Below are 13,685 nucleotides of genomic sequence, written 5' to 3'. Positions count from 1 at the left end.
AAAACTTTATTTTGTGAGTATTTATTACTATGTATAAAGACTTGTGGATACATTTATAAGTGTTGTTTTGTTTTGTTTTATAAGCTGACCTGGTTTTGTAACAGACCTATAATAAGAGTTTACAAAGCCTTGCACAAGCTCGAGTGCCTCATGGGGACAAGTGCAAGGTCAGCGAGTTCAGCAGCAGGACGAGGAAGTCAGGGCTCCAGCGACTGCCCTTCGATTCCTTGAGAAGAGGGGCAGCAAATGCTAACTAAGCATAGCTATGCAGTTAGCCAGCCAGCAGTAGGGTGTTTTGCACCGAGTGTCACACTTATGCCTACCTGTTCCACATGCAGGGCCAGCTAGGCAGGAGGAGCGCAGGGGTCTTAATGCATGGATGAGACGATGGATTAATTAGGCATTGAGGAACGTTTTGGGACAAGCTGGGCCTGTACAAGGACTGGCTTCACTTGAACCAAAATGGAAATGGACTGCTGGTGCATAACACTAAGGTGGCAGAGTAGCTTTTAAACTGAACCCTGGGGTTCCGTTCAGGACTCCTAACCTCCCTACCCTCAACCCCTAGGATGAGGGTAGGGAGGTTAGAAAATAACATGAAAATGACAGAATAGGAATTAGGAGTCAAAGCATGATGGGACATGACAACCAGTCAAGCAAATTAAGAGGCTGTGGGGATAAAACGGCAAATAAGCAGCCCTTTTTGAGGGACCCCATTTATAGGTACCTTTGTTGGCAACCTTCAGTCTCGAAAGACTATGGTATCACGCTCTGAATGGTGGTTCTGGAACAGCGTCTAGTGTGGCTGAAAAGGCCAATTTGGGAGTGACAATCCCTTCCACACCGGGAGCAAGTGCAGTCTGTCCCTGGTCTGTCTCCCTGGCTACGGGCCTTCCTTTGCCTCAGACTGTTGGCCAAGCGTCTCTTCAAACTGGGAAAGGCCATGCTGCACAGCCTGCCTCCAAGCGGGCCACTCCCACCTGTTGAGGTCCACTCCTAAGGCCTTCAGATCCCTCTTGCAGATGTCCTTGTCTCGCAGCTGTGGTCTACCTGTAGGGTGCTTTCCTTGCACGAGTTCTCCATAGAGGAGATCCTTTGGGATCCGGCCATCATCCATTCTCATGACATGACCGAGCCAACACAGGTGTCTCTCTTTCAGCAGTGCATACATGCTAGGGATTCCAGCAGTTCCAGGACTGTGTTGTCCAAACAACACAGGTACCTTTATGCAAATACATGAAGTCTCCAAACAAAGATGGGGGAACTGGAATATTTGGTGGGTAGGGAAAACACTGATCTAGTGGGCATAATGGAAACCTGGTGGAATGTGGAAAACCAGTCTCAGGCTATAAACAATCGCAGGCTATAAGCTCTATAGGAAGAACAGGGAGGGGCACGTCAAAGAAGGGGTTGAAACTAGCAGAGTTGAGATTGAAGGCAGAACTTCCTCCACCATAGAATCAGTGGGGGTTAAACTACCAGACCCAAGGAGCAACGTAATAATGGGGGTGTGCTATCGTCCTCCAGATCAAATACCTGCAGGGGGCAAATCAGGGAGGTGTCAAAAGAGGGATAGGGTTGTCCTAATGGGGGATTTCAATTATCCTCATATCAACCAGGTCAATTCGTTCTCTGGTCATGAAAGAGAGACGATTTCTTGACATGCTAAATGACTGTGGCATGGAGCTCACCAGAGGGCAGATGACTCTGGATTTAATATTGTGTAGTACTCAGGACCTGGTTATGGATGTAAATGTTACTCAGCCACTGGGGAACAGTGACCATGCTGCACTCTGTTTTGCCATGCATGTCTAGAGAAGAGTGCCAATTAATCTGAAACAAAAACCCTTGGCTTCAGAAGGATGGACTTCCCTCAAATGAGGAGGTTGGTTAGAAAGAAGTTGAAAGGGAAGGTAAAAAAAGTCCAATCCCTCCAGAGTTAATGGAGAGGCCCAGTGGAAGTGTGTACCGCAAAAAAGGAAGGGATCGACCCAGTCCAAGAGGATGTCGGCATGGCTAACGCACAAAGCTAGAGAGGCTGTAAAAGGCAGGGAAGCTTCCTTCCATAAGTGGAAGTCTTGCCCAAATGAAGAGAATAAAAAGGAACACAAACTCTGGCAAATAATGTAAGAAGGCAATACAGGATGCCAGTGGCTTTGAAAAGCAACCTAGAATTTCATGCAGACAGATCGATGATCAGCAGCAAGCCCAGCCTGAACAGGGACCCAGCCTTGGTTCCAAGTGGCCCAGCAGATCCAACCTTCCATAGACAATAGTTATGAATTAAAAACAAAACATACACAGTCACAACTTACAACCCTCATCACCTCTCTCCCAAGGAAAGAGGCTGTGTTGCCATTCACAGGGTAGAAGAGGCACCGGGCACAAGAACAGAGTTCAAGCCTAGAACTAAAGGAAGAAGCCAAGACAGGCAAAACACACAGACAGGGGCACTTCCAGAGCTCTGGAAACTGAAGTCCCTGGTAACAAAATTTATTGTCATGACTGAAGACAAGGAGAGGTTTATAAATGTACTCTAGCAACTTGTTGACAAAATAGTAAATATTCCATCTTTGTAAGTTTGTCGTCATTTGGAATAGAGAAGACAATCTGGAAAGGCTTTGTGGTCTGCAACTGTGAGGCCGGGAGCAAATCCTGCACTCTTGCAGGAGACCCTCCCTGGCACTCCGGCGTGCAGTCCTGGAAGGTCCACAGTTGTCTCCCAGCAGCAGTGCCTGGCAGGCCCACAACCACTGTTAAAGAGAAAGACCAAGATTGTGGTGGAAAGCAGCACACTCAACTCCAAAGCCCACAAGACAGACACCCACAATGGGAGAGAGTGTCCCAGAAAGAGCCGCAGGTTCTCTTGGGCGGACTCCACGGGGAGCTCAGCGCATAAGGAGGCTGTGCTTGGGCCCGTCCACTCTCTCCAGCTTCTCAAAGTGTTTCCGGGCATTGCGAATGTTAATCAGTGTCGCTGCAGACGCTGGAAGAAAAAGGCAAAGGAGGGGTAAGCACAACGGCCGTGGGGGGATGGATGCTGCAGCAGGCACAAGAGCTGAGGAGGCAGACGTGGGAGCTGGTGCTGTCAAGAACGGGTGGGCTGGAACCACACCCCTGCCTCAAGGGAGCAACAGGTGATGCCAGGCAAAGGTGGCACCTCTGCACAGAGGTTGCAGTTGTGACTCAAAGGCTGTGCAGCCAGCCAGGCACACAGAGCAGCTCCAGCAGCCAAGACCTACTGCCTTCAGTGCCTGCTTGGCTAGCCTACCCAAACCGAGCCCCTGCCAGCCTCTGCCCTCTGAAACTTACGTATGGAAGGATCCGACATGACCACCATCACGTAGGTGTTGGAGGTGAAGATGTCAATGAAGGCTGCAAAGTTGGAGTTCCTGACCTCCATGCTCTGGAAGGAGGCGGCTAGTTTACTGGGGGAGGGAAGCAGGCCGTCAGCAGCAGTCACTGGGCACCCCATCCTACCCTTGAGCCCTCCCCCCCCCAGCACACGCTCCTGCTGTCAAATCTTCGAAGCAGAGGGAACGACTCCACAGCTGCCAAGCCTGAAGCAGGCACATCTCCACTAAGATCACAGTGGATCAAGATTGCTTGATCCACCAAGATCACACCCCTCATTTCAGCTTGGAAAGCAGATTTCTGCCTGAAGAAGCTGGGCCCAAAAAGAAGTGCCTGTTCTGTCTGTGTGGGCTTCTGGAAGGGGCTACAAAGCATGTGCTGTGCATCTCCCCACAACCCTTCACCACAAAAGGGGTCTGACCCGCCCCACGCTACAGCAGAGACACGCTGGCCCTGCTTGGGCGGCTGCTTTTCATGTTGTCCGAAAGGAACAGAAAGTCACCCCTAAACAATTGATCCATCATGGAAATCAGTTCCCAAGAAGCTCCTCCAGGAATTAACATCTGCTCAGAGGTAAGGAGACACCTGTAACAGCCTTGTCTCAAAAGCAGCAGCAGCAGCAGCAGCAGCGATGAGGACAAAGCTGCTCTTACCTGCAACTCAGCTTGAACTGTTTAATAATGTTGCTGATTTTCTCAAATCTGTGGATATCACGCTGCTCTTTACACTGGTAGTGGGAAATGACCTGGGGGGGAGGGAGAGACAGGCATTCACATTAATATAGCAGCCAAGACCAAATGCTCTGCCAGCAGAGGGAGGCACAAAACCTCAAAGATGGAGGGGCACCAGGAGCAAGATGACAAAGGGCACATACCAGTTACGAAGCAGGCCTGCTGCGAGAAGGGGTCCAACCAAGCAGGGGTAGCCTTTATCCCGGCACAGGGGCCCCTCAGCCTCCTTGCAGCTTTCAGGGCCACGAATGGCCTCATTCTTGCTGGGAGGGAAGGCCAGGCAACAGGGAGGCTGAAGCGCTAGGTGTGCTCCTGGGTGGAGAGAGTTGGGGCCTGGCCCTCGAGCCAAGCGACAGAGCTGTTCCTGCTCAACGTGTAGAAGGCACTGGCCCCAACCCTGGCAGCATCTCCAGGGAGGGCCAGAAAAGACACTTCTTGGCCCAAGACCATGGAAAGTTGCATACTGTCATGGAGGTCAAGACTGCTTCACATGGGCTGGCCTGCATCTGCCAAGGGAAGCACCTCATTCCTTGCAAGGAACTGCATTCCTGAAGCCTGAATCTATCTGTCTCCCTTCCCCTGCAATCACCCAGAGCAAGGCACCCCAGGACTCCCACAAACAAGCCCTTAACTTTTGGTGGCCCCATTTCACAATTACAGGCACAACGGACTGTTCTCTCCCTCACCAAGAAAGTGGCTCTCTCAAACAGGAGGACTTCATCCGCTTCAATGATCTGAGCAAAATTCCTGAGGTTTGTCTCCAGTTGCTGGACGTTGGGAATCAGCTGGTAGACTATGCTGGACCAGGCCTGCCCGGATAAATGTGCGGAAAGCTGCTCAGTGCACGGCTCCATCCTGAGTCGTCGTCCCCGCCCCTGATGCAGCAAAGGCAGCCAAAGGCTACCACCCCACCCCAAAAGTCAGAACATTCATGGACCCCGTTAAATTTTGGACAGTCTTGCTACTCACACTAAAGGCTCATCTTCCACCATGTGCATATGAGTGGGTGGCCAGCCATTAAGTGCTGCAGCTGAGCGGGGATCTGGCTCTGGCCACCTTGGCACACTGACTCCCCAAAGCAAGAACCACAGGAGTACCAACCTTGTAGAGAGTTTCATCCCAGATGGAGGTTCTGAAGCAGGCACATTCCAGAGGGCGGGAGAGACGCTTCAAGTCCTCTTCCCTCTCTTTGAAGATCTGTGGAGAAAAGGATTAGACCCCCACCCCAGGTGAGGATAAGCCTGGCTCACACTCCAAGCAGCTAAACACACAGTGTCTTTGGGGAAAGCCAAGAACACAACACCCTGGAATGTGGCTGCAGGGATGGGGTTGGAGGGGAGGGTGCTCAGGCAGCACCCTGACTAACAGGTCACAGCAGAGAGAAGAACAAACACCTATCAAAGTTGCTCTTCCCCATGAAGCAGACAGTCATGCCCATTTAGTAAAAGCGCTGCCCTCAAGACAGAAGTGCACGGCTGCCTGGCCCCAAGAGCTCCTCACCAGATCCCGCTGGTCCTCCTGCACCAAGTCCATCTTGTGTACAAGGCAGAAGATCTTGGCATCAGATGAGTTCTGGAGAATTGCCTCCAGGCAGGACTGGTAGTAGTGCATGTCCTTCTCTAGCTCCCGGCTCTCCACGTCAAAGACGTAGATCAGGACCTCCACGTTGCGGAAGATGTTGTCGCGCTGGCTGGTGAAGTAGTTCTCCATGAAGGTGTCCTGCCTGAGGGAGGAGGAGAGAAGCCGCCAATGAGGGCAGGGGGTTGAGACCCTCGTAAAGAGGCAGGGGTGGCGGCCTTTGACAAAAAGATCTGGCAAACCAACCAGGCAAGGAACAGTCAGGGGTTGTGAGGCACAATGAGCATTATGAGAACCAGGAGGGATACTCTGATCAACAGCAGGGCAGCTGTTTAAACATGAAATTTTAAAAGAGCAGCAAAGCAAAACAAAGCGAGCATAATTACTAAAAGGCAAATGTCTCTTTTTAAAGGTGAAGGTCAAAGGAAGCCAATTCTCCCAGCAGCGTGGATTATGTTACTGCTCAACTGACTGAAGTGCCAGCCTTGTAGAACCAAGGAGCCCCTATGGAAACCTCATACTGCCAGACATGCCCCCTCCCCACTCTCCACAAGAGTGCTTCTCCAGTTGGCTCATGGATCCAGACCAGCCATTTCCAAAGGTTACATATACATAAGGCAGCAGTCTCTGGTCTGTTCAGAACACAGGTTAGGCTGGCAGAGCACAGCTGCTCCAGAAACATAAGGAGCAAACCAACCAGGTCCTGACTGGCCTTTCAACTCTCCCACAAAAGCCGTCTAGGGAGACCACTGCAGATATCACCCCACCCTCAAAAATATCCCAGGCAAGCTGAAGCGAAGCACTTACCCTCCACAGTCCCACAAGTTTAACACCAGGTTGCCCAGAAAGCGAACATGCGAATGTTCCACATCAACTGAAATGAGAATTCACAAAAAATCTGGTCATTGTTCTGCAGGAGAAAGAACGACCCCGATCCAGGCCTCTTGTGCAACACACACATACATAGCCGCCTTCAACCAAGACAGTTGCTCAGCCCATTCAGCTCATCAGCTGGCAACAGAGACTCTACAGGGTTGCAAACAGAGAAGGGTCTTTCCCAGTCATACTTGCAGTGACTGCCACGGACCTTCTGCGGGGAGGCTGCACCCATGCTGGGTTCTGGTGACAGAAGCCAAAGGAAGCCACACAGCAGAGTTCATTGGCTCCAGTCACCCAGAAGATGAACCCCACTCCTTTGCAGGGGGGCTTTGCAGTCCCTGTCCCATCTGCTCTGGTTCTGGGCTTCAGAAGGAGCCCCAGAGAGCAACCTGGAATCACCTCTTTCAGCTCAGAGGGAAGGAAACAAGTTGTTCCCCTTCAAAGACATGCTCTGGGAAATGCAGGGCCAGAAAGCTCCCAAGGCTTCAGCAGCTCTTACTTGTGGCTCCGAGGCGTCGCGTATCTCGTGCAATGTAGTTTGCAAAGATAATGGACCTCATGCTGGTCTTGCCAGACCCGCTTTTCCCCATCAACAGCACCTGGTTGGGGCAAGAGAAGAGACCAACACATCAGATAAGATTCCTCCTCAGTTCTTCTCTGGCAGAGAAAACCCGACTTCACATTGACCCAGTTTTGCTCTGGGGAATGGGAAAGAAGTTTGGCCCTGGGGGGCGGGGGTGTCCAGTAACCACCCTGACAGAAGTTGCTCTCAGCCTTGGGTCACACCCATTTCTTCCTAAGACAGCCTCACTGCAATGGATTTACATACTGAAGGCTCTTTCAAGCACCTCATAGACGTCAATTCCACAGACTGATCTGGGCTACAGAAGGAGAACTTCCTTCTGCCTTCCATGAATTTCACTGAATGATCCAGCTCGATTCTAGTGTTGTGTGTGCAAAAGAGAACCACCCCCTTCACAGCTTACATCATTTTGCGTCTCAGTCACATCTGTCCCTCCCAATGTTGCAGTCTTTCCTTGTAAGGTGCTCCAGCCCCTTCCTGATCACTTTGACTGCCTTCTTATGCACCCTTTTCAGCTCTGCAATATCCTCCTTGAGGCACTGCAACCAGAACCGTATGTGGTATTTCAAACACAGCCACATCATGGAGTTGCACAAGGGCAGCAAAACATTAGCAGTGCTACTCACAGTCCCCTTCCGAATGACCCTTAGCACAGAATTTGCTTTCTTCTTGCCCCACACTAGGCTGAGATGTTTACTGTACTGCCCTCCATGATCTCAAGCTCACAAGTACACTGAGGAACTGGTGAAGAGAATGTGGGCACTTATGTCCAATGGCAACAACTTTACACTCACCGACACTGAACCACATCAGCCATGTGGTTTCCTTTTTTTCACCCAGCTGCAAGAGGTCCTTTGGCAAACCTTCACCATCTGCTGTGGTTTTGGTCACCCCAAGTAGTTTAGTGCCAATGGCAAACTCAACCAACTCACATAAGATCATTAGATCAATTCCAACTCCAGATCATTAGAAAGCACCAGTCCCAAAGCAGGCCCTCAGGAAATCTCATTCCTTCCTTGGCTGCACTATGAGAGCTGCCCATTTGTTCATAGTCCAATGTCCCGGTGAAGATCCAGCTCTTACCTTCTTCTTCATGGCTGTGTTCGGCATCCCACACCTGCAAAGCAGAGCAAGGCATAATGGGGAGGGGGTTGGCTGATTGTTCAAAGTTCTTCTCTCACAGCAAGGTTCTACACTCCACAACGCCCTAACCTGAACACAACCTGCAATTCTGACAAGCAAGCATGTTCTGGGCAGGAGTCTCTCAAGACATGCTGCGTTCTGAGCAGCCACAGGGAAGTTCTCATCCCAGGGTGAGAGGGAGTCAAGGGAAGGCTCGCCTAGTGGGCAGGCAGAGGGTACAGAAATTACTGCCACAGAACAGCCACTGAATGCACAGTCTTCTTCCAAAGGGCCACAGGAATGCACCTGAGGGCCAAACAGTGGAGATTCTCTGCCAATAGTTTTGGGAGGCCACCAGTGAGTGTGGGGAAGCAGCTGGCACAACATCCCTCGCAAAGCAAGCTGCCTTTGAACATGCTCCACAGGGCACCACAGAGCCTGGCTACGTGTGGGCTCTGACAGGTACCAGGCAGGCAGGCCAGCCAAGTCTCAACCCCTCACACCACCAACAGTGACTGGCTGCAGGTCTGACCCTGAGCATGCGGCTGGTCGGACCAGCAAAGCCCTGACGGCTTAGGAAAAATCGAGGTGTCTGCAAGCCAAGGAGGTGTGGTAGGTGGGGATGTAGGTGAGGCAGTGTCTCCCCACTAGAGTCCTTCGAAAAGGGCTGCCGCCGTGGGAGGCACCCAAGCACCCACCACCCACGCACTCTCGGTGGGGAGGCAGGTGAGGCAATGTCTCCCCACTGGAGTCCTTCGATCAGCACCACCGCTGTGGGAGGCACCCACGCGCCCCACCCACTGCACCTCCCTGTTGCCTGCCCCCCAGCTTAGCTGGAGCCCCCATGGACTCCACCAACTGCAGAAGCCACCTCAGGACAGGACCTCCTCGCGCTGGCCGCTCGCCTTCGGAACTCCCTGCCACTGGAAGACAGGCTGGCCTCCTCCCGACAGCTGCAACTGCGCCGGCCCTCCCTCGCCCAGCCCGTGTGGCCGCCCCCAGCAGCTCCCCCCGCAGGCCCCGCACCTCTGACTGCGAGCTGCCCGGCGCGGCAGGGGGAGTCGGTGGCGGCCAGGAGATCCCGCTGCCTCCTCCTCTTCCGCGGCTACTAGGCCTCAAGCCTCGGCCTGGCGTGAGCGCCTCGCCGGCACGGCCCCCAACAGCAACAGCCTTCGCTCCAGTCACGTGAACAGCCGCTCCAGAGGCTCCCTAGACTTGGCTCGCCGCCCGTCAGGTGACTCCTAGAAGATGCCCCGGTCATAGAGCGCGGGGCGTCTAGAGCGGCCACGAACGTCACCGCCCGCGAAGCCAGAGCAGCCATGTTTCTTGTGGTCACTTGCCAGGAGATGCTCCTCACCTGGGACTGTTGCGTGGGAGGGAGGAGAGAAGGGAGGGGCTCTCTGCCTCTTAACATAAGAACAGCCCCACTGGATCAGGCCATAGGCCCATCTAGTCCAGCTTCCTGTATCTCACAGCGGCCCACCAAATGCCTCTTCTTCCCTGACCGCGCTGATGGGGGCTCCCCCCCAGGGTGGTCAGCTCTTTTTCTTGGTCAGCCCCCCCCCCCCAAAGCGTGTGCCTTGGGAACTAACCCAATGGAGGGGGAGGGTGCATGTCTGGGTGGCCCTGCAGGACAGTGTTTCTCACACTGTGGGTCGGAACCCACTAGGTGGGTCACGAGCCAATTTCAGGTGGGTCCCCCTTCATTTCAATATTTTATTTTTAATCTATTAGACTTGATGCCACCATGGAACGTGACTGTATTTGGGGACATGTTACAGACCTGTACTTTTAATAGACTACTATGTATATGCGTTTAACAATGATAGTCAATGGGACTTACTCCTGAGTAAGTGTGGGCAGGATTGCAACCTAGGATGGTTAAAAATTTTCCTGCTTGATGATGTCACTTCTTGTCATTACATCACTTCTGGTGGGTCCCGACAGATTCTCATTCTAAAAAGTGGGTCCCTGTGCTAAATGTGTGAGAACCACTGCTCCAGGGCAGCCCTTCCTTTGCATTTCGGCCACCCTACCCCAGTGGCGTAGCCAGAGGGGGGGCAAAGCACTTTTTTGCCCCTTCGGAGCCATTCCCGGTGGGGGGAGGAAAATGGAGGTGTATACCTGGCTCGGAAAGAAAGGGGCCCCTTGCATGCCTCGGGGAGGCTCCCTGCAGAACTTAGTGCTTTTCCCCCCCTCCCTCCGGCTACGCCCTGGGGATCCTGGAAAGGGGGTTGCAGAAGCGCACAAGCGACCGATACGTTTCCATTCCGCCTGCCCTGGAAGCACAAGAGCGGCTTGGCAGCCCGATCTCTTCCCACCAGCGGCGGCAGAGCTGCACCTGCGCTCTGACAGCCCAATCCTATCCACATTTTCCTGGGAGTAAGCCCCATTGACTTTAATGGGACTTACTTCTGAGTAGACACGCCTAGGATTGGGCTGTGAGCCCCTGCCGGAGCAGACCAAAGCGGGCCAGCCCCGATGGGAGGGAGCCCTCTGCTGCTGCCGCGCTCTCCAGCCAGGGCATTCAGAAGTGCTGTAGACTGCCTCCGAACCTGGAGGCTCCATCAGGACGGAAGCCTCTTGGGCTCCGCTGTACACACTTTCCTGGGAGCACAAGGAGATGTACTTCTGAGCAGACACAGCTGGGTGGCGCTCTGGGTGCGATGCCAGCCTTTTCCCAGGCCAGTTCAAGGGTACCTGCCTTGTGCTGGAGTTCTGAGGGACCGAGGAAGAGCCCGAGCCTATGCATGCCTACTCAGAACGAAGCCCCACTGTAGTGGATGGGGCTTACTCCCAGGTCACTGTGGATGGGGCTGCAGCCTATGGAGGCTGTGATGGAAGCTGCTAGCATGGCCTCCCATATGGTCTAGCGGTTAGGATTCCTGGTTTTCACCCAGGCGGCCCGGGTTCGACTCCCGGTATGGGAACGGTGCTTCTTTTGGCTCTTTTTCCCACTCTCCTGGGTGCGGAGGTGGCCTCATCCCGCTTCTTCCCCAGCGGCCGTGTTTGCTCGCCTGCGAGGCGTCCCGGCGCGCTCGCGCTTCCCGGGAAGGAGGGTCGCCCAGATTCCGCAGCTTCCAGCCTCGGAGGGCGGCGCCCTTCGGCCTCTAGGAGGCGCTGCTGCGCTCCTCTGCCAGCGACGCGGCCCCTACTCCGCACTGGGGGGCCCACGCGAACGCCCTTCCCGGTTCCTCCACGGTGAGCAGCCGGGAAGCGCCGCTCCGCCCTTCCTGGGCGTCCCAGCGCAGTGGCGTCCCCGGAAAGGGGGCACAGCACAGCACACCCCGGCGCGCCCGGCAAGCTGCTCTTCCCCTCGCCGGAGACCCATTCCGGGTGGGGCGTCCTGCAAAACTTAGCGCTCTGCCCCCCTTCTGGGAACACCACTGCCCCGGCGCTCCCTCCTCTCCGAGGGATCCCGGGCAGCAGCAAAGAACTCTGTGCGAGCCTGGAGCCTCAGCCAGTCAGCCCGAGCCCGAGCCCGAGCCCGCTGGTCGCAGTCGTCCTGCCGCTTCCCACCACCGTGTGCCACGCACAAGCCCCGCCTCAAGGACGCGATTGTTGCCCCCCCCCCCGGTCGCCCGAGCTACGAAGCTTGGAGTTCTAGAACCGGCCGGGGAGGGGGACCTGGGGGTTATCTGTGGAGGCCACCGCAGCAGACCGACTGCCGCAGCAGATGCCCCGAGCCAGCAGCCAAGCAGCAGGACTTGGCCAGGGAAAGAAGAGTCGTCGACAGCCCCCTCCAGGCCCCCCCCCCAGTTTAAAGAGGCGCTTCTTAGTGGCCATCCCCACCCCACATCCGCGAGTCCGCTCGTGTGAAGGCAGGCCGGCCTTAGGGGCTGCTGTGGGGCCCACTGGAAACGCATTTGGCGGAGCCAGGTTCACAGCCCGGGGGAAATGCAAAGGGTCGCTTGTGGGGGGTGGGCAAGACCAGAGCAGGAGACCCTAGCATGGAACCCTCAGGCGCAATGGGTCCAACTGGTTTAAAGCTCTCCTTTGGGAAGGACACACTCGCACCAGGTGTGGGAGAGGGCAACGCCCCTGGTGGTGGGCGTGGTGATCAACCATTGCCCTGCCCCCACTGTTTTTTTTTTTTTTTTACTGTTCCTTTTGATAGAATAAAGATATTTCAACGCAGTTTGTTTCATCGCATTCTGCATGAAATTACACATTGATTGATATATAACATGATGGTATTATTTTTGCAAACTGTGATTTTGGTCACTAGTGGTGTCACGTCCCCCCAGGGTGTCAACTTACTAATATCTTATTGGAGCAAACTTTTAGCACTGGGACCCACTTTTTAGGATGACAATCTGTCCAGGACCCATCATAAAGCAAATTAAAATAAATAATTATTAATAAAGTGAAATAAATAAGGGAAAGCCAGCCCCATTCCACCAAGTGAATTTTCTCTGTAGCCTGCCTGCAATAACACCCCCCCCCCAAAAAAAAAATCAGTAAGATTTTCACCTCTACCCAGTACCCAGTTCAATTTAAGTTATTATATTTCAAGCATGTCACTATCAGGACCCACCTGGCTTTACAAGTCTGAGAGCCCAATCCTATGCCTGTCTACTCAGCAGTAAGTCCCATTATAGTCAGTCAGGCTTACTCCCAGGAAAGTGTGGATAGGGTTGCAGCCTAAAACAAAAAGATTCACCTTATTCTATCAAGCCTCTGTTTTATTCTTTTGGGGGGGGGGCTGCCTTCTGCAGCATTTGTTGAGCTCCATTTGCATCAAATCAGGACCATCCTGGTGGCCTCACATTTCCCTTTGCCTGAACTGCCCAGGAGCCAAGGCACGTTTGCTTACTTGCGCGTAAACGCGACCATGTGGTTTAGTTTGGCTTTCCATAGGGCTCAATACATTCGTCAGCTTGGAGGGAGGGACCTCCTTCTCGGGTGCTTTTTGGGAGCTACATTCATTGGATCAGGACCATTCTGGTGTTGTTGGATTCCTCTCCGCCTGCCCTTTCAGACGGACTAAGGCACGTTCGCCTACTCGCGAGTAAACGCACAATAAGGCTCGGTTTCACTTTCCATTGGGCTCCATGCATTTTTTTTCCAGCTTTTTACCAATAATTTTGATAGAAAGGAGATATTTCACTCCCATTGTTTGCATTTCATTCTGCTCGAAATTCCGCATCCAACGGTATATAACATGATGGTGTTACTCCTAACCACCGCGATTTTAGCGCATCACCCTCCCAGTGCGCGTCACCCCCTCTTGCGCCTCATCCTGTGCGGCCCGCACCGCTCTAGCGACGCCACTGCTTGGCTCCCCTTCTGGGCAGGGAAAGTGCCGAGTCTGTCCCCGCCCCACACTCTTCCCCCTTCCCAGAGCCCAGTCCCGTGCACGTCTAGTCAGAAGTAGGTCCCATGATAGTGAATGGGGCTTACTCCCAGGATTGCTGCCCCGCTCGCGCGTCCGCCCG

The 13,685-nt window shown here is 53.7% G+C and overlaps 1 protein-coding gene and 1 non-coding gene across 2 annotated transcripts; one reads left to right on the top strand and one right to left on the bottom strand.

Moving 5' to 3' along the window:
- Positions 1 to 2,449: 2,449 nt before the first annotated feature.
- Positions 2,450 to 9,475, bottom strand: LOC136663079 (ras-related GTP-binding protein A). The gene is made up of 10 exons (XM_066640013.1): positions 9,274 to 9,475; positions 8,209 to 8,242; positions 7,042 to 7,141; positions 6,471 to 6,537; positions 5,586 to 5,808; positions 5,187 to 5,282; positions 4,772 to 4,894; positions 4,008 to 4,099; positions 3,313 to 3,428; positions 2,450 to 2,986 (listed from the first exon to the last, which is right to left on the bottom strand). Exons 2-10 carry the CDS (start codon positions 8,233 to 8,235, stop codon positions 2,889 to 2,891), a joined length of 942 nt encoding a protein of 313 aa, XP_066496110.1. The 5' UTR covers positions 8,236 to 8,242; positions 9,274 to 9,475; the 3' UTR covers positions 2,450 to 2,888.
- A 1,630-nt stretch (positions 9,476 to 11,105) lies between these two features.
- On the top strand, positions 11,106 to 11,177 carry TRNAE-UUC (transfer RNA glutamic acid (anticodon UUC)). Its single transcript has one exon. It is a non-coding gene; the product is annotated as a tRNA-Glu (tRNA).
- Positions 11,178 to 13,685: the final 2,508 nt, after the last annotated feature.

Source organism: Tiliqua scincoides, chromosome 12 (assembly GCF_035046505.1).
Source record: "Tiliqua scincoides isolate rTilSci1 chromosome 12, rTilSci1.hap2, whole genome shotgun sequence".
In the NCBI taxonomy this organism is placed as follows: Eukaryota; Metazoa; Chordata; class Lepidosauria; order Squamata; family Scincidae; genus Tiliqua; species Tiliqua scincoides.
The sequence above is the reverse complement of the archived record's forward strand: the minus strand, read 5'-3'. Positions and strand labels throughout refer to the sequence as shown.

Excerpts from the sequence above, each read along its gene's own strand:
- LOC136663079 (XM_066640013.1), bottom strand. The coding sequence starts at position 8,235 with ATGCCGAACACAGCCATGAAGAAGAAG. Across the intron at positions 5,283-5,585 it reads AGGAGGACCAGCGGGATCTG|ATCTTCAAAGAGAGGGAAGA; the intron begins GTGAGGAGCTCT and ends TTTTCTCCACAG. Across the intron at positions 4,895-5,186 it reads GGGATGAAACTCTCTACAAG|GCCTGGTCCAGCATAGTCTA; the intron begins GTTGGTACTCCT and ends TTATCCGGGCAG.